This window comes from Penicillium samsonianum (assembly GCF_028829775.1).
Source record: "Penicillium samsonianum strain IBT 33392 chromosome Unknown utg000006l_segment0_segment0, whole genome shotgun sequence".
Taxonomy (NCBI): Eukaryota; Fungi; Ascomycota; class Eurotiomycetes; order Eurotiales; family Aspergillaceae; genus Penicillium; species Penicillium samsonianum.
In genome coordinates, this window is record NW_026643264.1 from 836,736 (window position 1) to 863,005 (window position 26,270).

Genomic DNA, 26,270 nt, shown 5'->3' on the forward strand with positions numbered 1-26,270 from the left:
ATGCTTGCTATAGGACAGAGGGGGACATGTAAGTTCCAGGTCTGTAAAAGCCAAAACGTGAAACACGCATGCATAGAACCGTGAGCGACGTCATTGTTCTAGCCCCATCTGAACCTAGGAAACCAACGGCCGCCTCCAGAAACCATACTTATGATCCCAGTACCAAGAAGACTCCCAGGAACGAGTAACATTATTCCCAGATCCACTCCCGTCGATCCCAGATATGGTTCAGAAGGCCCTGGGACCTGTGCTGCTCTTCGAGGGCCGACAATGGGACGCTACGGAACTGCCTCTTTTGGATTACCCGAGCTGAATTGGGCTCTTCAAATGTTTTTACCCGTGGACGTTTTCGTCGTGTTTACTCTGCAAACATCGTTTCCTGTAAAGCTCCATTAAGGATAAACCTGCTTATATGTTACAACAATTAATGCCGATGAACCGCACTGGAGGCCATGCAGAATTGATTTTGATAAAATGAAACAGTAGATCTCAACGCCGACGAATCACCCAGCTAGCCGTGAAAAATCATCCTAAAATAGTATTGACCCAGTAGAGCAGGGGCTAACCCTCTCTACAGTGGATGCGACCGAATAGAAGGGGCAACTTATCAGCCAATCGTTTACCGCAGAGCCATTTAATCTCCAAGTTCTTGCGTTTTTAGCCATTTTGGGGCTCCTGCCATTTGCATCGCGGCGGCTTCCTCCTTGTTGGTTCGATCGGACCACTTCAAAATAAGTCCGAGGGGATAAGTAATATAAGGTCATGTGCACTAAACCCCATGCCTCTTGTCGGAGCTTTCCAGGACATGGTGGGATACTCGGCGTGGCCCTGCAAATTGTTGGTTTCATTCGCCGAGGCCAGGCAAAACCAGGTCGCTCTTTAAGCGGCACGTGTTCTAAGAAACTATTTTTATGTTGCAAACTCTTCTGAGAAGTATATTCACAAACGTTGAGCCCAAAGGGCGGCACTCTTGTTAGAAACTTCAATATAGGAACCTCCACCCTATTCCAGTTAATGAGGTTGCTAGACCGTAGGTACATATGCTGGGCATATGTTGATGTCAGTGACTGCCCACAATCCGGAATATATCGAACATCCTTTGGGACTACCGAAGGCGACTAGCAATGAAACGTTCCAATTTCGCCAGACAACCTTGTCCCTTCATTGAATGAGAGCAAAGACCGGCGTCTTCTGCATGTTGGTAAAGCGCCGAAAGCTTGGAAAAATCTTTGCTACAACTCGGACACGCGTAATTCCATCCTCCACCTTCAATATCGTCATCAATATACTTCCGGCTTTGGAAACAGTCGTGAGCAATATCATCGATTTCATCCTCGGTCACCTCCGACTCGCAGTTCCCGGATTCCAGGTGTATCACCATCACAGAGAATGTTTTGAATGTCTGGTAGCAGCCGTAGCATTCCATGTTTCGAGGATAGTGCTTTTGCTGGTGCTGTTGACTGGTCAGGTATCGGCTGCAAATGTCATTCATTGTTCCATTGGTATCAATGTTACTGTACCATTTGTAAATCGTTCTTATTTCGGAAAAAATCACCACACTTCGGGCACAGGCAATGCTTTTCAACATCATGCTCTTCAAGTTGCTTTTTTGAATCACAGTAGATGTCACAGCTCGGACAGTACTGATGACACTCGACTAGGTGATCTTCAAGATCATTGTCAGTCTCAAAGTCCAGTAACTGAGGACAGCTCGAACAGATATGATGGGCATTGGATTCTCGAATATGTGCATCCTTTGCAGAACCCGAAAAAAACACTCGGGAGCATCGTTCACACCACGCATGGCGACTCGTTTGTCTGCAATGATCGTAGAGAGCAGCTTCATTGCCAAAGTTCCTTTCACAAAGAGTGCATTCGTACTGCCCATGACTGTAATCGAGATACGCGCCAAGTTTCATGGTGTTTTATGGTGTTTTATTGAACAAGAACGGAGAACTTAGGTTGTGAGCGGGGTAGAGGTGTTTAATCGTATACTCAGGCCCTTGGACCGCTTCAGGTGACAGGCTTTCCCGCTCGCCAGACAATTCCGCTCGCGCCATACATGGAATAAAATGCCTCAAACGCCATAATGCCTGAATAGGAGCAGCCAATCGTAGCCGTTTTCTACGCGCCATCGTAGGGTCATCGTTAATAAGCTCGGGCCGAGCCATATCCGCTAGCTTTTCCTATTAATTCCACAGTTTTTATATGATATCTAGCTACTTTAGGGAGATTTAAAGAATTTGATCTTCTAGTAACTGACATATACAGTCACCCCGCAAAAGTTTCCGTAAAACCCTTCCCACCTCAATATATATATATGCAACCTACACATTTCAATTAATTTACATACCCCCAATTTAAAATGCATGCTTTTAAAAAATAGGAATTAAATGCATAAATGGCTAATTCATTAACCTGTATTTTTAATATCTAGTATACCACCCTTCAGCTGCAATTACAGCCTCACATCGACGATTCATGCTCTGGATCAAACCGGTCAAAGTAACCCTAGCCTAGCTCCTCCCATGCTTTATGAATTAATCCCTAAAAATGTGTAACTAACTGCTCTTTAGTCCCTTCAAATTTATCTAGGTCAGGATCGAGGCGATCGATTATTTCTTTTAGCTTCGCCCAGGCATGTTCAATAGGGTTCAAATCCGGCGAATACGGCGGCCAGTCAGTAGTAGGAATTGCATTCTCCCACAACCACGCTTTAATAATTTTAGCCGTATGAATTGGAGCATTATCATGCATAAAAATACGCTCCGAATTCATACAAAATTGAGGTAGGTTTTCTTCGAGCGTTTCGAGATATAACTGTGAAGAGAAGCCTTGTCGTGCGGAGAATGGATCGCGATTCATTTGATATAAATCAGAATAACCACCACCGAATATCGCTCCCTAAATCATGATTGAGATTCGTTTTGATTTCGAATAAGTGACCACGTATTCTTTTTTCCATTTTTCATTCCGGTGGTTTAGGTGGAAGACCCAACGTGCGCGCTTCCCTTTTCCAATTTCTACCGAACATTCGTCGGACTAAACCACCCGCTTCTAGTCTTCCCACGTCTAATTCCGGTGCTCTAAAGCCCAAGTAAGACGTAGAGCGGCAACTTCTAGTTTCAAAAAGGTCTTTTCCGTGCTTTCCAATGTCCGTAGCCCGAGGATTTTAACATTCGAAGGAGGGTATCATCGGATACGGTTAAACCACTTTATTCGCGTATCTCGGAGTAAAGAATAAAGGGATCACGCGTAATCAAACGTAGTATCAAGCTTATATTATCTTCCGATAGAATTGGGGGGCGACCGGTTCGAGGAAGGGTTTTTCCATCGGCTCGTAGGGATTGTTGATCGAGGGTAAATTGGATCGTTAAGGTAGATAAACCATGAAGCTTTGCAATTAAGGTAATTGAGCAGCCTATAGATGCCTAGCCGGTAATTTGACCCCTTAGGTTTAGAGAGAGTTCAGTCTTCCTCACCCTATTAGAATTAATAGGGCCTAGGGGTGTTCTTGGAACCATGGTTGATAGTTGAAAATGGTGGGTTTATTAAGACGCGATTTAAAAACGCGGGTGTGGGGCCAATTTTACGGAAACTTTTGCGGTAGAACTGTATATATTTCTGGAGCCCAGCGACGTAATTTACAATACGACAACAATGTAAGCTTTCGATTTCGTTAAAATTGCTCTATGTTACTGAAAATGCTTATCAATACCTATCTACCTATAGTGGGAATTAAATTAAGTTGTTGTGGTTGAAACATGAAGCTATAATTTGTCGCATTTACTATGTGTTTTGGAGATGGCGGCTCGCTTGTGGTGGCGGCTCGCATGTGAAATACGTTACCTAACTAGTTAACTAGTTCTTGTAGCATGTGTGCCCTGAAACGAACGTAGTGAGAGAAAGGGGTTATAGTAAACACGGCCGCGGGTGCGTCCGCAAAAAAGAGTTGCTTTTGCTCTGAAACGAGGAACGAGTGAAGGGGTTACTACCCTGCGCGAGCTGCCCGCAAAGTTTTGGTGCGTTCGTACTGCAAAAACCATGCCCGTTCTCGCCACTTGATTCGTCGATTTTCGCCGCCAAGAGATGTTCTTGTTCGCTCGTGGCTGTCGTGGCTAAGTTGTCTTATTGCTCATCTACTTCTCCATCCATCTTAGCTATTAGGGTTCTAGGGTTTCATTCTGGACTTCTCTCTACGTTTCCCTTCCAAGACTGGCTCGTCCTTGCTTGTATAACTCTCTTCTTGGCTTAACGCACTGCTATTGACTTCCAGGCTTGGCGTCGCTGATTCGCTGACTTGTGGAATCCTCGCTAGGCTTGGCCTTCGCTGGTCCACGAGGCTCTAGGGGTTCATCTGCACTAGTTCGCACATTTACCTTCCATTTTTGCCTCTCTTCTATTCTATAGCTCTCTTCTTACCATGACGCACTGCAACTTATTCTCACGCCTTGCTTCACTGACATGTGAGAGCACTCAGAGTGCTGTCGGAACATCGGCTGCAGTTACTTAGCTTTATAATTTTATTCGATTGTTTGGGCTACCATGATTCAAATAGATCCAATCGGCTTCGGCTGCTGTCTTCCGTAACTTTAAAGCACGCTATGACTGTGCAGCCACAACTCCTCGCACTCCCGCTAGGCCCGATATCGTCGACTATTACCTCACGAAAGAAAAAAATTACCCAGCTTGGCTCTTTTGTGAGATTTCATTTCCATGTTTCCTTCTGCTTCGTACTACTTTTGTTCAGTGTAAAGCGGCCCCTTGACGTAATATCTCGTCCATTAACGTTTCTCAGTCTGCTACCTGCACTTGACAATCTTCACTTATAATGACAAGGTTATCTAACTTCTCGTGTGTGGTACAGCTTCAGTATGCTAGTTCATCGATCTTGTCATGACTGTGGTCGCCGGGTTCGCCTATCTACAACCATCGAACCACCGCGGTGTCCTGCCTGTCGATTGGCCTCTTTGCCGCCTCTGGTCGAAACGCGTACCTGCTTGGGCTGCCGCATTCCGATTCCTGCACTTTCATACAATCTTCGCTGCGCGCTTTGCCAAACTCGGCCATCTTCCCAGCCTCTTCTTCTCGATGTTCGCCCTTGTTATGACTGTGGAACCCCTTTTCATGCTCGGACTGGCGTGATTCGTTGTTTCGATTGTCGGTCCAGAAGATCAACTGTTGTGCAAGCCCCCGTCGATTATGGCCACTTACGTACAACTACCTTTGACCCCTTCGTTAACTCGTTTCAGCGCCTTCACGACGCTGGAGAATCCGTACTAGAAAGGGGATCGCATTTGAGGCCTCTGGCACCAGTTCCGCAGCCACAGTTGACTCTCTCACAGTCATTCGATCTTCCAAACACTGACCATCATCCAGCCCCTCCCCCATTAGACCCGAGAACCGAGCCGAGAACGCAAAGATTTGTACTTCCTGCGGGTCCTCTGCCGGTACCTATCTTGCAACAGTCGCTGCTCTCACAACCAACCCTACTCGCCGTAGAGAAAAGACGGAATTCGACTTTATTGCGGCCCGCGGTCAAAAAGCAAAGAACGCTAGACTCGCGGACGTTCCAGGACAATTTGAATCGAGCGCTGTGTTTCCTGGGCGACGAGCTGGAGACTCGGGCCGTTGCCTCCGATGCATTTCCCCCGGAGATATCCAGCTCACATATACGAGCGTCCGTGGCCAGATACGAGGATTTTATTTCCGCAGCTGCCAAGAGAAGTGTCTGTTGCTCATGTGGGAAATTTGTACCCAACCCCAATGTCTACCAGGTAGATAATGAGGAACCTTTACTCCTGCCATTGAAGGGGCTTCTTGATACCTGTGGCCGACATAATAACATTTGGGATGTCTGTTCGTCGTGCCATACTTCACTCAATCGACATATGATTCCGAAGTTCTCGGCCAAGAATATGGTGAATGTGACTCTATGCCAGGACTATCCGTCCACTCTAGAAGGTCTCACTCTCACGGAGGAATGCCTTATTGCAAAGTGCCATCCTCTAGGTGTCGTTCTAAAACTTCGGCCGGGGGGCCACCCCTCGCCCGTCAATTATCACGCTCTCCGGGGGCATTTCATTGTTATTCCACAAGACCCGAGACCACTGCTCAACATCCTGCCGAGCCCGGAGTTAACGCTACATAGCCTGATCAAGGTGTTCTGGTTGGGTGCTCGACCTCCCAAAGATTCGGACCTTAGTCCCTTTCTTCTCGTTCGGAAGGCGAAAGTTCTGGCGGCTTTGCAATACCTTGTTCAATACAACCACCTCTACCGGGACCTCACCATTAACCAGCCCATGATCGATGACTGGAGCGATGACTTCATCCCGCCAGAGCTGCGAGATAGCATCATCTGTCTCGACGAGCCTGATCACCATGAGCGTGAAGGGTACACCGTGGACCTGCGGACGGGAAACTACGAGAACGATCTTCAGGCTGCCCAAGATAGTGCGTGTGATGTCCACATCGGCGAGCCTTTCATCACCGGCTCCGTCTCCACGGACATCAATGGAGAACGTCAAGACCCTAACCTTCGTGTACTGGACGCATTGTTCAGCGTAATCACGAACAGACTGCCGACATTGACCGAGGGCACATGTCATCGAAAAATGCCTGTTATCTCTTACAAAATCCATGGACAAGCCACCCTGGTGGACCACTGGTCAGATCCCCATTATTTTACCGCCGCTTTCCCAACCTTGTTCCCCGTCGGGATTGGGGGCCATCTGGACGAGCGAACTATCCCGGTGTCACTTGGGGCTTATGCCGAGTGGGCTTTGAGCCACCATAGTAGAAGGTGCCTCCACTCTGTCAATGAGGGTACGTCTATACTAATCCGCGTAGGTTCGCACGCCATAAAACCTTCATGTACTTGTTATATGATGTGATCCAGCTCCGAAAGTCGTCAATAGGCAACGCCTTCCTCATCAAATGCCAGAATTGGCAGTCGGCAACCAAGGACATCACATCTCTGACAGTGAGCCAACTCCAGAATGCAGCGAAGATGGTTGCAACGGGCCAGAAAATTGAGGATTCAATCATTCGACGACTGCTACGAAATATCGTGGCTATCGGCATGCAGGTCCCAGGATCCTTTGCTCAGAAACTCAGATTGCGCTCTGAAATTCGAGGGCTGATTACACGATACGGCATGCCCGCTTTTTGGATCACCATCAACCCCTCCGACCTACGGAACCCGCTCGTCCTGATCCTGGCCGGTGTAGAGTACTCTGGGAACAACTTGCCCGCAGCAAATGCCGCTATACGTGAAGCTGCTGCTACCTCTAACCCGGCAGCTGTCGCTGAGTTCTTCCATCACGTCTGCAAAGCCATCCTGGAAGGCCTTCTTGCTACCAATACGGGCCAAATCGGGATCCTTGGTGACCTCTCCAACCATTTTGCTGTTGTAGAGACAAATGGCCGAGGTATGCTACATCTCCATGGATTAGCGTGGGCGAGAGGTAACTTAACTTTCACTACATTGCGTGACCGGCTCCTCCAGGACACCAACTTTGCGGCTCGTATGCTTCACTACCTAGAGTCAATCATTATGCAAGGCATTGACGAAAGTATTCCACACGACCCTGAAGTGAACATTCCTGCACGCAACCCTCGGCCAAAGATTTCGAATCCGATGAAGACTTCCATCTTCGACTATCACATGACAGCAATTGTATCACTCGTAAAACGCAAGTCCATTCGAAACACCATCTCGCCACATGCTTCAAGTACCGGCAAACGGGACCCGGAAAGAATGCATGTCGATTTGGCATGCCCCGAGATCTGGTTCCCGTCTCTAAGATAGATGAGTTTGGACTGATCCACCTCGCTCGAAACCACGCCTGGATAAACCCATGGAATCCCGCCATTGCTAGTTGTGTCCGTTCTAATCACGACATCTCTTGGATTCCAACAGTCTCCAAATCTTTGTCACTGATCTATTACATCACCAACTACGCCACGAAAGATGACGTCTCTCCTTGGTAGATGGTGGCCAAGGCGGCTTTGTTGAAGCAATCCATTGAGAAGGCAAAAGTTGCTGAGCCACCAACAGCGATAGACCTGCGACTTCGAGAAAAGGGTGTCAAGAATTTTGCACTACGCTGCTTTAATGCTCTCTCTCATGACCGGGAGATCAGTGGTGTGCAGGTCGCCAGCGTCTTACTTCAACTACCAACCTATTACACGATCAACTACAACTTCATTCGCATCAACCTCTGGTGGCTAAGGCGCTATATCCGGACGATCATTCAGCCAGACGGCCTTCAAAGTAGTCACTCTTCTGACCCCATGGCAGAAGAACCTTGCGCGTACGAAACGGGCGACACCGCCGCCGTAAGCATCTTTGACAATTATAAATGGCGTGGACCACACCTGGCTCCTCTTGCGTTATTTGAATACTGCATGCTTGTCAAGACAAAGGATGTACGCGATGCCATTGCTGACGACGTGGACTTCGACCCAAACCACCCGAGATATGCCACGCATGTACAGCGCCTGGCGCGCACCCCATCACAAGTGGCCACCGTGACTTTCAACGGACAACTAACCGAATTCCAGCCCGCAGAAGACGCGGTTCCAGGAGGTCATCCAAAAACAACCGCGATCATGAACGACGTAGCGGAGATATTATTGGGGCTCTTTGTTCCCTGGGATCAATTGATTAACCTCTTCCGACCGTCTACGAAAAGAACGGACACTTGCGTTCAAATATGGGCGGCTGTGGAACCAACCCTCACATTTCACAACCGAGGCTTTGCAAGAAATATCGAGTTACTGCGAAAGTCCAAGGAAGACTGTCAAGCCGATGCAAAAATGTGGAAGTCTGCAAACGGCACTGCCGACTCATTTCACCATGATGCTGAAGACTTTGAGCCCGCCAATTTTGGTTCTGATGACGAAGAGACCGAAGAATTCTTCCACCTGCAGGATGAGAATTTCAATGCGGAGACGTTGATCGCTGCATACTACTCCATTAGCAAAGCATGGCATCGAGAGACGTTGGTCACGGGCCGGCGGATCCCTGCCTTGCTCCACAAGATAGACCGAACGCGCAGCTTGTCACTACAGAACCTCCAGCCGCTAGACATCTTCAACCCTCCAGCATACGAATCTTCTGGGCTAAGGTTCCTCCCACCATCTACTTTACAAGCATGGGAGTTTCAACTAAAATGTTGCGTCAATATTAGTCCTGAAGAGAGCACGGATGGTGATGCTGGGACTTTTTGATTTGCACTTGACGACTTTGACATCCAGGTTGAAGATGGCATCCTGATCCTACGCTAGCTAACTCAGACACTATCCCTGCTACGGATGATCTCCAATCCCGAGTTGGCCAGAATCCTACTGGCGCCTCTCTTGCGTCCCTGATCAACGAGGAGATTCCCCTAAATCGGAAACAACGAATGGTAGTAGAGAGGGTGCTCTCTGAAGCTTTGACCTGGGCTGATCACCCTTATAATTCGTCGCAGCGCAAGCAGACTCTCCTCTATGTTGGAGGTGAAGGTGGCACAGGTAAGAGCCAGATTTTCAAGGCAATTGTCGCTGGTATGAACCTTGTCGGACGAAAGGACGAAGTGATCCTCATGGCACCGACGGGTGCCGCGGCCGATAACATCGGCGGAAATACGTACCATACATCTTTAGGGATATCCATTGACCGTTCACGTAAAACCGGTATGAAATCCAGAGTGAGACGGCTCTGGTCTCGCAAGACTATCATGATCGTGGACGAATTCAGCATGATGGATCTACGTATGATCAGCGTAATTGATAATCAATGCAAGATCGCCAAAGCCCTCGACAGATCCTCCCCTGACCTTTTCGGTGGCCTTCCTGTCGTCATCTTTATCGGTGACTTTTTCCAGTTTCCGCCTGTTCTGGGCCCAGCACTGTGGAGGGAACCAAGAAGGGGCATAGATGAGGAAGATAATGGTCGGTTACTCTGGCATCAATTCAAAGAGGTAATCATCTTGGATGAGCGAATGAGACAGGCGGAAGAAGACGCTCCATTCCGCGATCTGCTATCACGAGCCAGGACAGGCACTTTAACGGAAGCCGATCGATCGTTTCTTAACAGCAAAACAGTCACATCCCTGGTCAGCCCTCAACTAGAAAATGCTACCACCGTCCTGCGTTATATTTAAACCGAACAGGTCAAAGGCCACCGGATTTCAAGACCTTGAGCCTTCAGCCATGCCAGTCTTCCCTTTAGAACGATCTATTACCCTGAAAGGCTACTCGGTACGAAGGAAGCAAGTTCCCATGTGCCCGGCTTTCTGCCTTACCGACTACAAAGTGCAAGGCTCGACACTCGCAGCTGCGATCCTTGACCTCAAAGATGACCCCACTATCCGAGGACAAGATCGTCACCGGAAATATTGCTCGACCTATTTGCAGCTATCTCGACTTCGGTCCTCCAAAGGCCTTCATCTCCTTCAGAATCTCGACATGCAAGACCTTCGATTCGGTCCTGATCCTCAACTGCTAACTGAAATGGAAAGACTCCAGAAACTCGAACTAGAGACGATTGCTGCATAGCATGGGGCTTCAAACATATAGGTCGTGATCGTATTAGAATAGTGCAATGACGTACGTCCTTCTTACAAGTTAGTGTCTTTCTTGCTTCAGATGAGACAGACCATGAAATACTCGTAAAACCCCTGCTCTGAGTGGCCGTTCTTCAATTCACTCTGACTTTATGGGCATATTTCCGCATGCATTATCAACCAATCATACTCTGATCCGCGCTGTACTACCCGACTTCGTATGCATATAATTGGCTTATCTTTAGGAAGATTTTAACTTCCTGCCCCTGAATCAAAACCAAGAGTTTCCGCCTTCATGTTATCACTCACCCTTGTCATCAATTTTTCGGTCGGTTCGTTTCAGGGCCACAGCGTGCGCAGCGCGCGTCACCAGTTGAAATGCACTCTTTTGCTAAAAGAACTGGCTGGTAATATAATACTAAGTACCACTTTCATTTCTAATAAAACAGCACAACCGTATAGACTATCATTAGAAGTTATCTTCTTTGCCAAAGCCAGGCGGTAGTCTCCTTAAGATAAATGGCAAAATTTTGATACCCATTCTCAAGTAACTTGTGCATGAGAGCTCGCAGGTAACTAAAAGATTCTATGGGGAAAAGTGGCTCATCTGTAGCAAGTTGAAATATCTGTATTTGGGTGCTAAATGTAATATGCATCAAAGGATATATAGGATACTCACCAGGCACCCTATGGCCCATATGGCAACCTTCTGAACCCGCAAGTCTGGTTCGATGAATTCCGAGATCCTCAAAGCCATTGGCATAACCGGAAGAAGATCATCATTTGTATTTCACATTACTATTATGACGGTTAGTAGTCTACGTCTCTGCATTTACAACCGGGTACCACGCTTCCGCCTATATCGCCAATATTCGCCTGTAAGCCTCGTGTAGCCTGCATCGTCTGGTAATCCTCGGGGCCGCTGTGAAGCGAAGAGAGCCTGCGGGGCTCTACTATCCGCTACCACTCCAGGAAGACACTGACTGGACTTGGCTTCGTTCAGGGTCCAATACCTTTATATTTGATAAATCGGTCACGGTAAATACATCACCTACCATATGTTGGATGACGGGCATAAGCACCTACATGAGCGTCTGCGTGATTCAAGCTTCACAAATGATTCACTTTGCCGTTTCCTGCTTGAAATCGTCAAAATGTTCGGTCGGACGTTCATTCTGATAGACGGCTTGGGTGTAGCCACAAGCACTAAAGTGTCAAAGGTCATCGAACAAATGCGTGAATCTTGCCCATCTCTTCATCTTTTGGTCACAAGTCGTGATGTTCCCGAGGTGTATGAATACTTCAACGCCGAACAGAATGAAACCGTCGCTATGAGCAATCAAGAAGGGGTTCAATGCGACATTTCTAGCTGGGTTACCCAAGAACTTGACAGTCACGTTACGTTATGGCGTTACAAAGATAAACATGGCGAAATTAGTTCTGCCATAACCGAACGTGCGCAACATTGGTAAGTGTTTCTCGAAAACTTCTCTTACAAAGTATTAATCGATATGATTCCTAGCTTCCGCTATGCGGCGTACTTGTTTCGTCATATTGGAACAGCCGTTAATGAGAGCCACTTGAACTCTATACTATCAACCATGTCCAAATTGCCTTGTTCTTTGGATGCTGCACGCAAGGGCGATCCTGAGTGGTTCGAAGAAATGGCGAAGAGCTTGGGTACTTAGAACCTTCACCTTTAGCATAATCTGGGATTCATCTTCCCTACATGCATGTACGGTTAGAATACAAGTGTCGCCCAACTAAGATTCTCGGCTGAGTTGAATCTTCGCAATGTATGTCAACTTTGTTCATGTTTTATTGGTGTAGATAATATGGAGTGAACTTAAGAGTTTAGATCCAAGGCTAGCGCCCGCCTAGGCTGCGGCATGCCTTGCAAAGTTGGATATCAATTGCATATTCCAGCGTCCAAGTCCAATCTGCCATTATTTCTCAATATTCAACCGACATCTAGCTAGACCGGGCATCCTATGTTGTTGGCCTCTTCTTTGCGATCGGATGGATATCCGAGCTAAACTCGGGTCGGAGTATAGGTTGATGAATAGTTGAAAGTGACTGTTTGGCAGCTGGCAGCCGGGACCAAATGGCTGTCTCGGCTTGACAAACTTCGGCGGCAACCTAGATGACTGGCCAGGCGAACGCTGCATCTTGATGCATGCATCTACCTTGGCTAATTGTGCTGCCAAAGAGGGGCCCACTTCGAAATGACATGCCGAGGGTTTGCGACTCTACTCTCGTCTTCCTAATGTCTTTGCTGACAACGCGAAGGTTCTTGCCTTCAAGCTCAGTGGCCTGACTGCGGCCGCCAATGCGTATGATTTTCTGGATACCAACATCAAGAAGATGCTTTAAGAATTGGTCCAAGGCATGGTTGGTATAGCAACTGTAATTTCCGTAAGTAAAAATACAAAAGACCATGAGATCAGTGCTCACATCACAATAATCGGGCCTAGCTTTGCCTTTTCCTTGATTTCAAGGAGAGCTTGAACAAGCTTAACACCCAAATAGGACTTTTCGGTGCCCGGCGGGCCTTGGATGAGGGCATATTCTCGAGCGAGAGCAGCGATAAGTCCGTGACACTGGCCGTGGTCGAGACCAGTTCGACTTTGCAGCTTCAAGATGTCAATAGACTCAGGGGTACTCAGGTCCAATGCAACATTAGCAGCTCCGACGTTTGTGATCGAAGTCAGGGGAAAGATAAATCCTGGTTTGCGTGCGTATGTCGGTGGGGGTATGCTGTGACCGTCTTCATCATCCTTACGGCCTGGCAAGACCCACTTTTGGAATTCCAACTCCCCTTCGCGTTGGATTCGCTGAAGGTTTTTCAGGATAGGGACGAACGTGGCAGGGATCAAACCGTGGGAAGTCGACCAGAATACCGGTGAGCTTCTCGCTGTAAAGCTGGCCCAGGAAAATCAGTTCTTGTTGTAGGCATGCCGCAAGCTTGACCGTAATACTAGGTGGAAACCTATCAGAAGCAATACTACTTTTGTTCTGGTGCACTCGGTCCTTGGAATCATTTTTCACAGTGACCTCGAGGAAAATAAGTCTTCTGAGCGTTCCTTGAGACGTCAAGAAGCACACTAGGCTTCCTTCTTCTGGTCGACTGGAGGCTTTGCCACCATCTGCATTGCTCGTTGAAGGTCTTTTTGCGGAGTGGTGGTGGAGTAGAAAACGATACGGTCGCTTGGAGCTCGTTTCGCTCATTGATAAACATTTGCTGGGCCTGTGCTCCCAGATAGAGATGTGCCCCGCTATCCTTGCCTGAGAGATAAGGAACTCGTGTCAAATCCTTCTGCTGCAGCAAATCTCGAAGAACATCTTTGGCTGAGCCGAAGATATCATGGCGCAGGAGCCGGAATGTTGAGTCAATGTATCTTTGCAAAGGGTCGGCGAGAAATTGCGGCTGAAGGAAGTTGGTAGATGGTAGATATTCCGAATTGCCGCTGACAATCTCTCCATGGGTAGGAAGAATCTGAACTTGAGAGATTTCTGCAAGGTCATTGTCGTGTCTTCCTCCGGGTATTTGCATATCCATTGGAAAGGACGACATGACTGACCCAGTCTTCTTGGGATTTTCCTGATGCGCTTTGGGTGTAACAAGATTGTGATTTGCGCTAGTGATCAGGTTCTGCATGACTTGTATTCTGGTTTCAAGTCCGTCAAGATCGGCTTTCGAGCATGTTTCAGTCATCTTGGAGCCCAGTTCGCGGATTAGGTCGAGCAGTGCGGGAAGTTCATCGTGAAATCGAGCGCGTCGGACCCTTGATAAAAGCTGGTAAAGGGTATTCAACAGCAACTTTACCATATCCAAAGAGATGACCGGTGCATTTGCAAGTATGTCTTTGTGGGTTTACCTCAGTCGTAGCATACATGATATAGGAAGGTCCGGCACGGTTAGAAAGAGCTAGTAGTTTACATCCTACAATTGGCTTAGCGGAGCAAATAATGAGGTTTATATTTCAGGTAAGCACACGTTGTAATGCGAGTGGCTGCTGTGCACTAGTTGATATACTTATGCAGCCCGCATGGAACAGAAGCCGTTAGAAACCCCGGTTCTGCTTCGAGAAAACTCTGGCCAATATATAAACGGCGCGCAGTCTTTCACATACTGACTAGAGCGGATGATCCAAGACATACATTCAGACATCCTGGATGCCCCGTTTAAAAGTCTCAGTTTGATTGGGTGTGCAAGTACAATGGATAATCTGTGACGCTGTACGCGACGCAAAGCCCCTTCTATTATCATACTTCTGGAATAGTCTGTATCACAATCTTCTAGTCACAAGAGAGAATTTTCTCAACGGAACCATTCCCCAGACAATCTTCAAGACACACACTAAATAAAGTATGCGTATTCTAGGGTCCAAGTCAGACCGTCGAGTTTCCGTACTTCATGTGACCGGACCCGAGTTTCCCGATGGCGTCATCACCGTTAGCATCGTGCTCGACGAAGCGAGATTGAAAGCCTACTTCCACCAAGCTACCGGCCATCGGGCAGAATGCGCCAACATGGCCGGTAATATCATGTTGAGAGGTTAGGAGAAGAAGGTGCAACAGACCTGGGTTTCTTGGAATCCTCCGTCGCTGGAGGTCTCACGCGTCAAATGGTCTCCCTTGAGCCACCTGACAAACAAAGGAAGACAGCCAAGTATTCTGTCCACGCTAGTACCTTAAAGAATTATCCACTGAGTGGAATTCAATTACCGAGTAGCCCGCTGAATACACCGAATTGTTTCGTGGTGTGATGTAGATACTGGACAAGTTGCTCGGCGACTTGAGGTAAGGGGGTGGGAAAATAAATCATAAAGCGGTGTAATGCATCTCAAAATCCTGCCAGTGTCCTATGCAGCCGACAATTCTTTGGCGAATGAGATGGTCTGACCTTTGCCTAGTTCAAGAGATACGGAAACCTCAAGCCCAATAGATGTTCGATCGAACCGGCTTCTGTCAAGATTGGGGTGCTCAACGGAAATCGGTGTTCGCCTATTTTAATCGTAAGCTTTGGAGTCATTAGGTTACAGTAACTGCGAAGGTGCATTGAGCGATGTCAAGTGATAGTCTTACGCATTTGTTGGTCGCTGTTGGTAGGCAAAGTACATTAGCATGAATGACTCTCAGCCTGAGCGCGAAATGATTGGAAATTGGGATTTTCCATTATATTGAAACTGGGTTGAAACTGGGGATTGAGCGCATACGATATCCCATAACTTTGTCCAATCAAAATCTGCGTGGTTGTCTCTAGGTGAGCTGAGTAACGATAAGCAGCGAATCAAATTCAACAACAATGGAGCTGAAATGGCGGTGAGAGACGCAGGAGGACCTACTATGAACGAAAGCTCAAAAGCCTCTATTCTATAGTACTGTAACCTTGTGGATGAACGTTCGCAACGGACACGGGCAGGGCAATTGGATGATAAAAAAACGGCTGTGGTCACTGGTGTCGGATGAATTCAGGAAGAGACGCCTAGTTTACAGGTCCGCTCGGAATCAGTTTCACCGCTTTATTTTTTCTCTTTGGTTCCTCTTAAATCTTGGCTAGATCCACTTCAGCCTACATCGGGCCTAGATCATCTCGCTCTGCCGAATAGGAAAACCGTTGTGAGCAAGTGTCTGTCACCGACTAAGTACATTAGGCCTGGCGCTACTAAAAGTAGACTTCGAGAAACTATCAAAGAGAACAAAGTGGTGAAACTGATTTCGATCCACCCTGTAGCGAGGAAAGGAAAAGAAGTTCTGGAGACTATACAAGGGTACGCGGCGAAAGAACAGTTCCTTTGGTCTACTTGCATTTTGAGGGCAGAATGCCAGCGAGGTTTGGAAGGGCCGATAAGTGGGGCGGCCCTTGACCCAAAACCCGCCAAGAAATTTGAATACACGTAATATATACCATATTACATATCTCTATATGAGTTACTGTCTGTATTACGTCTGTTATTCAGTAATATACAGGCTCATGGGTTCTTGGCAGGCTCGCGGGTACCCCATGGGGTACCCGAAAAAGCAATATGGCGAGGTCTAGTCATAGTCGTGCCCTGCTGCCTGAAAGAGCAGCCAAAGCTTCACCGCCTAAAAGTATCTATTCCGAAGAGGAGATTTTGCAGTCTCGAGCTGAGTCTTGGCGAGACTGGAGACCTTCCCAATAGAGCAGGTAATGCAGGTAGAGCATGGATTGTGTGGTAACACGTAAGTACACGCGAGGAGCATGTGTAGTGCTGGTGGACTGGCGCACCTCCCTTCAATATAAATAAGTACCGGTAGGAGTTCTTCCTAGCTCAGTAAGTTGGCGAGAGGTACTCTTCGCAGATACGAGGCAGAATCTACAATCCGCTTTGATCGACGTCACTGTCATAAGCGAATTCATAAGCGACGCCCTATCCCCGAGAACATGAAGGCAGTTTTGGAATATTGGGTGCCCAAGATTCGGGAGTTTGAGAGGGAGGACGAGATGATTGTCCGCAACGCTTTTGAGTTCAACGGTATGGGAGTACCTATCCAGAGCGTTCTTGTCACTGGAGAGCGGGTGCCAGCGGGTGAGGCCGGTGATGCTCTATATCACTACAAGTTCCTTTGGATCATTGAACCCATGGTGACCCCGACGCTCGGAGTTACTGGCAGTTACCCTTGTGCCCTGCGGCCGACAATGAGTGGTCTATCTCGGCTTCGTAAAGCCGAGATTGTTTATTACGATGAGGATGTCCAAGACATGAAGCGGGCCATGCATGCGGAGTTCGAACAGAATTCGAACGTCAAGTTCATCAAAGAGTTTTTTTACTGCAAGGATTGTCCGTCCAGACTAGACGATCGGGTCCGACGAAAATTGGAAGACGGTACGGTCGATCCGCGGAAAAACTGGCACAGGGTCAGGCCCCAGTTTGGTGCGACTGAACATTTTCTATGAGTAAGTTGTTCATGCTGTAAGGTGAGTTCGTCTGAGCGAGCAAATTCTCAGGTGGTTAACATCCATGTCGGATAGGCTATAGTTCCAAGTTGAGAGCTGAGACTCAACCGAAATTTCCCATCTAGTTTTCAGGTGGGAGAAGATAAGAGCGTCGAAATTATTAGAAGTCTTTTTGTTCGATGCGTTACGCATAGAATGTAACGGCGCCGTACCGTATCAAACGCGTCTAATTTTAGAGTCCTGAATAAAACATAACGTCAACTGGCTGTTTCTCGTAGCAGCAGCATTTCTCTAACTGATACCAGAGTCTGTGTTTTATTGATGTCCTATGAGGTTGTAACACGTCGTCCGCAGCCAACACCTTTGTGCCCGATCCTGGCAAAGCTATGACAGAACCTATTCCCGAGGCCGACCGGGTCGCCAAAGACGTCTCAGAGTGGTCTCAAAGCATTTTGCGGCATTGGACTCAGTTGAATTGGTTCATAAGATACCATGAGCAGACAATTAGAAGTCGTTGGTGTAAGAGAACACACAAGCGGCGCAAGCTTCTGCTCTTGAAGGTTTGGCCCAATATGCCTCTTTCTCGCCGACCGGACATCTCGGCGGACCGTCAACGTCAAAGTTCTCGTGGAGTTCTATGCGAGAGAGCGGCATTTCTGTGGCAACCTATCAACCTGGAGGCATTAGTCGCTGAGACGCCGCTTCTGGTTTTCCTCAATGCTCGTGGCCGCCATCCACCTCATTCCTTCATCGCTGCCGATTGCGCCTGGGCGGGATTTGGGGTTAAAACAGGGAATATCCATAAAGTTACCCTCGATGATTATGATCTTGTCTTTGCGAATGGGACTGAAAATGGATACGGAAAACTCTGTGAGCGTAATGCGGAGCGTTTTGCGACTACCCAGCTCCAAATGAGCCCTGGCGACGGGCTTCTTGGTCTAGAGATACAAGAGCGCCTGTACAGATTCTTAGTCGATTGCGCAACCTCGTTACTCTATCCCATGGGGGAGGGGGGAGTCACCGTGACTCGGATTAGGGCTTTGCATTTTTATATGGGAGAAAAAAGGTGGGTCCACGGCCACTCGCTTTAATTTTCAGACCCCCACTCGTTTTTGTAGTTGGCGTCGGATCATGCTCAGATTATCAGGAGTTATATTCCTCGTAGTGAATTTTGTATAGTCCCAATTAATAGTTAATTCGACTTGTATTAGTGGAGGTTTATACGATTAGAAATCGGGAGTTTTTTTGGTGAGGGCGCAGATGTGGATATGCGACCGCAGTCAAACCACCCATAACATCAACATTGGGGTTAACAAGTTGATCAGTCCAAAGTTCAATTAGACGAATACGGGGCTAAGATGAGATTCAGGGGTAATTAGAAGTCCCAGCTGTCGTCCAGTTTAATTTTGGAAAAATCCCACCACTTCACATGTCCCAATTGATAGTTATATGTTTTGAGGCATTCATTGTATCCAACGATATATATCCATACAACATGGAGAACCAAATTTTCACCAAACCCCGGGAATTACCCATTATTACATGGAAACAATGCCATATTGGAGTTAGACCAAGCCAAATTAGCAGTCATGACCAAGGAGCCCAACACCGGCTTGGGCTGCCCACCGGCAGGCAATTACAGCATGCCATCCAACAGTCCAGCAGCCGTCCCAGATCCACGCGAAGCTTGATAAGATGGAAGAGTTGTTACCAGCAGCACATCAGGCAGCCTAGCCCATTGGAGAGGGGCGAGTCAGCGAGTCACCGTGACTCGCATTAGGTTTTTGAAGTTAAGTGTGGGAGAAAAAAGGATTTAGGATTCATATGGTCCATTTCTCTAGGCTCATGATAATGAAGGATAGCACATATTATGCCCATTGCTGATGGTTCATCTTCGTGCAAATTGAGTTTTGGAAAGGAAGAGCTCGCCACCTTGGCACCTTCGGAAAAATCGGGACTTAATAACTTTGCAAATACCGGCGATGCAAGATCGAGTACCTTCGATAATACAAGAAACTGTCTTCTAGAAACTGGAGACTGGCCCTCCGTTACAATGATCACATTTCCATCTTGATGGACGTTCGATGTCGGGACACTGGACTTGAACATATTTTGTGGCAAATTCTTTGTCCGACATTTTGACACGCCTTCTGGATGTCTCATGGTTAGTTCAAAGAATCTGGCGATTCCTAGGAATACCACTGCACTAACCACTCTATAAATCTCATTTTTAACCTTAGTCTGACCGATCAAAAAAGTGTTTAATAGCCTACAAATAGAGATATAATCTAGTTATCTGTTGGGGTCAAGCCCAATACTTGATGAATGGATTTTCGGACCTAATCATTATCTTAGAGCGTCGACTGGACAGGCGAAATCACAAATCCAATTGCAGCTCCGAGGAATTTGTGAAAGGCTCCTAGAGGCTCTTGGCCGTGGACGAACTCATTCGCTTCGCTAGTAAAGGCACTTGAAGCATATTTGACGTTACGGTGCTAAACGCATTCCCCTTTCAGCCCGACAAATCGGCGACGGGCCGAGAAAGACAAGGTCACGAAGCGCTCGCTCGGATTTTACGAGCGAAGAAACCATAAGTGATCTTGAGATGCCACCGTGAAGAGTATTCGGACGAATGGCTCAAGCGCATCGGGCTGCCAGGACAGGATTACCGAGGAGCATACAGCGGTAGTTTTGCAATCGTTCCATCCATAGTATGCCATGAACAATGCCGACTGCAGACCGGAATACCGGGCATTATTGATGTACCACTTCGTGGCCGTCTTTTCAGAACTGAAGTCTCAGTTGAGTCTTCTAGACGCTGCAAAGAGCATCAGAAAGCTTTGCCTAAGAAAGGTGAACGAACGAGGTATAACATCTCTAAATACAAGCCATGGGAAGCGGCGTTCCATATATGTCGAGCACTGAATAGGACGGCCCTTGCAAGGTGCCACCAAACCCCATGGTCGATCAGACCCAGGTTGAACTTCGCAGCACACAACTGGAGGTATTCGCTGCTATGTAAAAATCGCTGGGCCAACCTTTTCCCGGGAGCTCGAACAACTTTGGATGCCTTAAAATTGCCAAAATTGGTTTATTTTTCTAGAAACAGCATTTCCCGGACGACCTTCTATACGAGCAAGTGATGTCGTCGATCACATTACAAGGCAATGAGCAAAAGGATTGGTTTCCGTGTGAACCACAATGGGCTTCCCATTTACGCTCGCTAAAAGACCACTGTCGGGTCTTCAGATATCGAAACGACCCGTTATATGCGACACCCACATAATTCCTTACGAAGCAAGTCTCTTAGCTGTCCAGGCATCCGAAACACTCAAAAGTGCGGAGAAACTTGGGGAAGGCCTTCTTGCTGGAATCATTGACATTTTTGAGAGATACAATGCTCTGGTTTGCAAGTACTTGAGCGAGAGCTCGATGAGTGAAACAAAAGATGCAATACCCATCACAGCTCAATGGGATGTTTAGGACTACTGTTTACGTCACCAAAAGAAGGACAGGCTTGGAAAGCAGCCATTGACACAAATGGTAACTCAGCCACACTGATGTGTGCCTTGGGTTTTTGAGAAGCACGGGTTCCGCATGTTTCCAAGAACCACCCTATCCCGAACACCCGGACCACAGGCCGTGTCATAGCGGAGAAGAACTTGGAGGACACTTCGAAGTTGAACCGATAGCGTAACGAAGTGCAGATTAAGATCCTTCTGACCGCGAACGCCTTATCTCTGAGGATGGTGCGATAGGCTGTAGGGAAAATCTGATGGACCGAGACTAGTCATCTGAAGACCGACTTCTATGGAAGCTGTTGCTGATCCTTGGAAGTCGAGTGGGAAAAGCAACTGACCATTGACAATTTTGCCAATATGTGTCCATTCAATCCGCTGGCAATCTTTTCTAATCTGCGATATTAGGATCTCAAGAAATTTGAGCGCACTCTGACTGAAGCCATTCTTCGTCCCCCGAAAACCTCGCTTGATGAATCCATCCGCGGAATTTTTGCTTTGTTGGGTTGCGAGGAGACTTCAGAGAATGGCCAATGAACTTAGGAACGTCTTTAAATCAACAGGCTGAACCCCTTTATACAAACAGTATAACCTTAAACTTCCACAGAATAGGGCTTTTGCATGATGTCCTCAATCGCATTTTGCACGAACAGAAGATTGAAACACACATACAATGTGAGGGGCGCTTATAATCCCATCTTAGCCTCTGTTATAGGTGGAATTCATCACTCTGATAGAAGGGGCTAAACAAACCACCTATTGGAGACTTCTATAACTCACCGCTATTGTATCGACCACTGTCGATCTATGCCAAAAAGTGTTCCTCTACACAGGTTTTATTGTGTGTAGATTAAGCTTCAAAGCAATGTTCATATGGCATTAGAAGCGTTCCATTAGGCTTATACCGGTATGTCTTTCAATTATAATCAGCCCATCATGGCCCGCCTAAAATAGTGGAGTCACGACCGTTGAAGTAAAAAGAATTCCAATTATTGATTCCCGGTTTGATAGAAATAGGAGCGAGACACAGCATGGGTACTGCACATATTGCCACACACTCCTGGATTTTCCACCGCAAGATATGACACGATGGGAATCTCTTACATGATAAGCTTCTTGCATCATGGCCTCCTGCATCATGGCCTCCATTTAAAAACAAATGAATCTCCACTTTTTACTAATCGAGCAGTCAACCGCAACCACACCATAACAGTATTATATCATGATGGTTGACGATCAAGTGTGTATAAGCAACCATAATGTGGCAACCTAAATGGGTCGGTAGAGAAATGGCGAATCAATATGGGGCGAAAGTCAAGACGCAGGCTAACAGGGCTGCTGCTTGCATAAGACATAGGGTTGGAAGTTGAACGATAGGCCTGAAGAAAAAGCATGGTATAGTTAGTCAAAAGTGACAGTCTAGTTACACGATATATATGCTACAATGAGAGTATACTAGTATTGAACAAAGATGATCGTTGCTAATATTCAAAGAATTTGATCTTTCAAAAGTTTTCGAAACTCCCTCAGCGATAATAAATATTGCTCTGTCTGCCTCTCCTCCTGCCAAACCCGCAGTCCTGTTCTTTTCTCCAAATAGCCCGGCCATTCCTTCGGAAAATACCCTCTAATTTCCAGTTTTTGTAAATTTGAAAATTTTCCAAGCGTTCGCGCAAAATCAGCATCCACAGCTGGACTCCAGTGGTTGACAGTCGGTTCTGAATCAAGGTATAACACCATTTCCTCGAGACATTCTGCTTCTGTGAACAGTTTTCCAAGAAGCTCGCGCCATCGCGGGCCATTGGGAGGATTGTTTTTATGAAATCTTTGTACGGTCCCGGATTATATACAGCATGAACGGAGATCCAAATCTTGCGTAGGCTTCGAACATTTGATGGCTTAATCATGTTAAGCCATTTTATACCAGTATCGGGGTTCTAGATTTGGAACATGTTTTCGATGTAGAATTCCGGCGGATTTTTGGGCAAGGTAGTTTGAGGATCGGTAATGTGAATTGTTGATTGAGACATGACGATTATATGTAATCGAATGAAGTGATGTTATGTCAGTGTAATAAGTGACGTGTAGGAAGTTTGGATTTTCTTCAAAAGCATTCTCGTACAAAGATGATTTCTCGAACGCTTGACCACTACGAATGCTGGAAGAGCTCCTCTATATATACTGAAAATACGTCTGCCCAACCTGACATTTCCAGTGATGAATAACATGCATACTGTGGCTTTTGCTTGTACACTTTGCGTTGCAAGCCATACATGCGGGCTCGTATGCAAGTGTCCCAAAATGTTCTCCATATTCCATTTCCAAATCTTCTTGAAATCTTCTTGTGTTCTTGGTAGACGCATAATATTCAGTGAGGGCTTTCTGACCCTTGGGTAATGATTTGGCGCATGATCCAGTCTGCCTCCCGCATGGTTTAGTTTGCCTCCGCATGATGTTTACTGGCCCTTTTAGAGTTTCCATCTTGGACTTTGAGTCATGCGTTGGCCGAGTAAATATACCCCTCCCATGTCAAGAATCAAATATGCATCTGTGGAATCCTAAGTGCTATTCATCGGTGGAAAGGCTACGAATGAGATGTCTGCAGGGGTGCGGCGCCACCTGTCGAGCTGGGAACCACAAGGAGATGAATTGTTTCAAATTTGGAAAGGTGAAAGATGATTGGTTCAGTTAACAGGTCAAGAACAGTATTTGGGCTTCCATCGTCCTCATCTTGGCCAGAGAATGTGGTGTCCATGGCTAATAATAGGAACAGATAAGATGACAACGCATCGTAAGGTTAGATGGCTTTATACTGAAGGAAGACACGTGTACTGGCTTCTTGGCTGATTCATTCCTGCACAGACTGTTTGCATGACTTCGACAACTCATTCTTCTTTTTGGGGAAGCACACACGAGCCTTGAAAAATCTGCCGGTCAACTGCCTAGAGCCCAACAATGACTCTTCGAGAGTGACCAATGGAGTTACGCAGTTGGAAAAACCCATAGTCTAGACAAGCACTACGAATTTCGTCTTCTAGTTTTCATTTAGCTGCTTTATCCTGCCCGTAGAAGGCTAGTCAAGTTCAGCGGACTACTGACGCTGTTCCAGGAAGCTTACCAGCAAAATCGATGACTGTAGTAGAATTAGAAGACGGCTCAAAGAATTCAGTAACGTAAGGGAGGACAGGTAAATACAGAATGTCACAAAAAAAAGAGTAAGGGATGGAGGATCTGTAATGAAATCTTGCTTGGCTTCCCAAAAAGGACCAACCTTTTCCTCGATGCTTATGCCTCAAGTACGCCAGTCCTGCGGAACCGTAGCTTAGTCCAAAAGGGTTACCGGTATTTCTAGAAACTTGTGAAGAGTAGAAAAGAAACTCGATATCCTTTTCCCAAAGCTGCAGCAATAGCGTCAAGAGCCTCTTTTTTTTATAGAAGAGAGTGTTTTCTTCTATCCAGGAGAACTTTTCGACGAAGGAGAGCGAAAGCTTGATGGAGTTTTCTTTCCGCGTTACCACGTCCATTCCATAGGGAAATGATGGCTTGATCGAGTTTTTCTTCAACAAGCGACTCTTCTCCCAAAGATTCATCGATGGCTCTATCGAGTTCAGGTTTCGTAAGGCTATACTTCGATTTCGCAATAGCCCGCTCCAGGAGGCCCTTTAAAAGATATGGTTGTTGGTTCAATGAATACATATATCCAAGGAACACAATGCCTTCCAGTAGACATCTCTGTTCGGTAGATCCTACCTCTTCCTGCCACGTTCCTTCCTTTATTTTCAGAAATTCATCAAAACCCCCAAGCGTAACGAAAATCCCCCTAATTTCCGGGTTATTTAGCCCGGAACCCCCCGCCCCTGCTGTCGATGGTAATTTGTCTGGATTGCTTTCAGCTGCTAGGCGTTGTGACATCTTCCTTGAGTAGACGGAAATATTCGAGATGCTCGAGGACTAGAAAATGGGCATCAGTCAGCATAATTGAATCCGGTAAGAAGCGGCTTTCACCTACGAATAACTAAGTGACCTTTAAGATGAATCTCTGAGAAAGCGATTATCAAGCGGCGCGGGTCTGGAACGAGACAAAAGATGAAAGAAACCAAGAATCATTGCCCATAGGGTGGTGACCATGGAATAAAGGGGCAATCCACGCATGTTAGGAAATTTAAGGAAACAAAGAATGGGGCCTTCAATGTCAGGGCACACCGCTAGACAGCCATGGCGTTGTCTCTTCAGGGGGTTGTGATGATATGCCCCACGTCTCAAATCGGGCATCAGTACCATAACGGCACGTTCCAATTCCCGTCTTTACGGTCAGGGATACCAGTAAAAACGCTGGCAATGGAATGTACCGCAGACATGCAGGGAGATTACGAGTATCAGGCGTCACTCGTAGGATGGGCCTACAAAATATGATCCATCTTACGCGTAGCCTCTGCCTAGAGAAAGTACGTTGCCTACGCACTTACTTACTGCAGCACCGCAGACGCCTTCAGCACTGCCGCATTAGCAAGCCTATCGACGAATTTATTGCACACAGGTCATTCAAATGAGTCAAGCGGTACCCATGCCTACCTGGCGCTTTTTTTCACACAGGGGATATGAACTTGCCGGGATGAGCCCCTTTTCCGACACCCCTGCAAGCCTGCGTGCGAGAGGTCTAGAACAACGATTTCCAAGGCGCACACACTAATAGTAATCCATGCATGTTCAGAGACGAGTCCGGGTACTATTGTACCGATAACGACTCAGTGCTATGGTCTAGCTATGCTACGTCCACACAGCCACAGCAATATGTATGTTGTGTTGTTCAGCAGTAAACAGCAAGTATAAGGGGATGCCAGGGCTAGATCCAATTTCAGCAGTGAAAGCGCGGCGCATTATAGAGAAATCGAAGTGTGATGGAAGCCCCAGTAACGTGTTTAGCCCTAATGATTTGCGAAGCCAGTAAGGGCCAAAAGGCAGAGAATATGACGGATCTAATGCGTGAGAAAGATGATGCTAGAAAAAGGAAGGGAGCTGAGCACATTACAGGAGCCAGTGCCTTGGCGGGGGCACGATCTCAGCCGGGTGCCCAGGAACGGGCTTGCGTGCATCTGTGATAGCCCGGGAACCCGGCGCGCCGGTTTTTATTGGGTCCCGAAAAGCCAGGCATGATGTGTCAGGACGCTAGGATGGGGAAAATGTGGGCGATTGTCAACTTGAAGGGGACCAGGCTTTTCTTTTTTGTCCTTCTCATTGATTCTTCTACATTATTCTATTTTCTAAAATGGAGCCAAC

At 47.0% G+C, this 26,270-nt stretch overlaps 9 protein-coding genes across 9 annotated transcripts; 7 read left to right on the plus strand and 2 right to left on the minus strand.

The window, feature by feature from the left end:
• Positions 1 to 1,105: 1,105 nt before the first annotated feature.
• On the minus strand, positions 1,106 to 1,492 carry N7471_010468 (putative C2H2 finger domain protein; the record flags this gene model as incomplete). Its single annotated transcript, XM_057283187.1, has 1 exon — positions 1,106 to 1,492. One exon carries the CDS (start codon positions 1,490 to 1,492, stop codon positions 1,106 to 1,108), a length of 387 nt encoding a protein of 128 aa, XP_057132166.1.
• A 3,404-nt stretch (positions 1,493 to 4,896) lies between these two features.
• Positions 4,897 to 7,992, plus strand: N7471_010469 (uncharacterized protein; the record flags this gene model as incomplete). Its single annotated transcript, XM_057283188.1, has 4 exons — positions 4,897 to 5,141; positions 5,171 to 6,802; positions 6,850 to 7,687; positions 7,735 to 7,992. 4 exons carry the CDS (start codon positions 4,897 to 4,899, stop codon positions 7,990 to 7,992), a joined length of 2,973 nt encoding a protein of 990 aa, XP_057132167.1.
• N7471_010470 (uncharacterized protein) lies at positions 7,993 to 10,151 on the plus strand (the record flags this gene model as incomplete). Its single annotated transcript, XM_057283189.1, has 2 exons — positions 7,993 to 9,214; positions 9,292 to 10,151. 2 exons carry the CDS (start codon positions 7,993 to 7,995, stop codon positions 10,149 to 10,151), a joined length of 2,082 nt encoding a protein of 693 aa, XP_057132168.1.
• Positions 10,152 to 10,200: 49 nt separating this feature from the next.
• Positions 10,201 to 10,545, plus strand: N7471_010471 (uncharacterized protein; the record flags this gene model as incomplete). Its single annotated transcript, XM_057283190.1, has 1 exon — positions 10,201 to 10,545. The coding sequence occupies one exon, from the start codon at positions 10,201 to 10,203 to the stop codon at positions 10,543 to 10,545; it is 345 nt and encodes a 114-aa protein (XP_057132169.1).
• Positions 10,546 to 11,707: 1,162 nt separating this feature from the next.
• N7471_010472 (uncharacterized protein) lies at positions 11,708 to 12,241 on the plus strand (the record flags this gene model as incomplete). Its single annotated transcript, XM_057283191.1, has 2 exons — positions 11,708 to 12,021; positions 12,076 to 12,241. The coding sequence occupies 2 exons, from the start codon at positions 11,708 to 11,710 to the stop codon at positions 12,239 to 12,241; spliced, it is 480 nt and encodes a 159-aa protein (XP_057132170.1).
• A 451-nt stretch (positions 12,242 to 12,692) lies between these two features.
• N7471_010473 (uncharacterized protein) lies at positions 12,693 to 14,211 on the minus strand (the record flags this gene model as incomplete). Its single annotated transcript, XM_057283192.1, has 3 exons — positions 12,693 to 12,957; positions 13,008 to 13,475; positions 13,697 to 14,211. The coding sequence occupies 3 exons, from the start codon at positions 14,209 to 14,211 to the stop codon at positions 12,693 to 12,695; spliced, it is 1,248 nt and encodes a 415-aa protein (XP_057132171.1).
• Positions 14,212 to 14,924: 713 nt separating this feature from the next.
• N7471_010474 (uncharacterized protein) lies at positions 14,925 to 15,116 on the plus strand (the record flags this gene model as incomplete). Its single annotated transcript, XM_057283193.1, has 1 exon — positions 14,925 to 15,116. One exon carries the CDS (start codon positions 14,925 to 14,927, stop codon positions 15,114 to 15,116), a length of 192 nt encoding a protein of 63 aa, XP_057132172.1.
• A 1,846-nt stretch (positions 15,117 to 16,962) lies between these two features.
• On the plus strand, positions 16,963 to 18,417 carry N7471_010475 (uncharacterized protein; the record flags this gene model as incomplete). Its single annotated transcript, XM_057283194.1, has 3 exons — positions 16,963 to 17,404; positions 17,830 to 18,345; positions 18,392 to 18,417. The coding sequence occupies 3 exons, from the start codon at positions 16,963 to 16,965 to the stop codon at positions 18,415 to 18,417; spliced, it is 984 nt and encodes a 327-aa protein (XP_057132173.1).
• Positions 18,418 to 20,676: 2,259 nt separating this feature from the next.
• Positions 20,677 to 20,958, plus strand: N7471_010476 (uncharacterized protein; the record flags this gene model as incomplete). The annotated part of the gene is made up of 1 exon (XM_057283195.1): positions 20,677 to 20,958. The coding sequence occupies one exon, from the start codon at positions 20,677 to 20,679 to the stop codon at positions 20,956 to 20,958; it is 282 nt and encodes a 93-aa protein (XP_057132174.1).
• Positions 20,959 to 26,270: the final 5,312 nt, after the last annotated feature.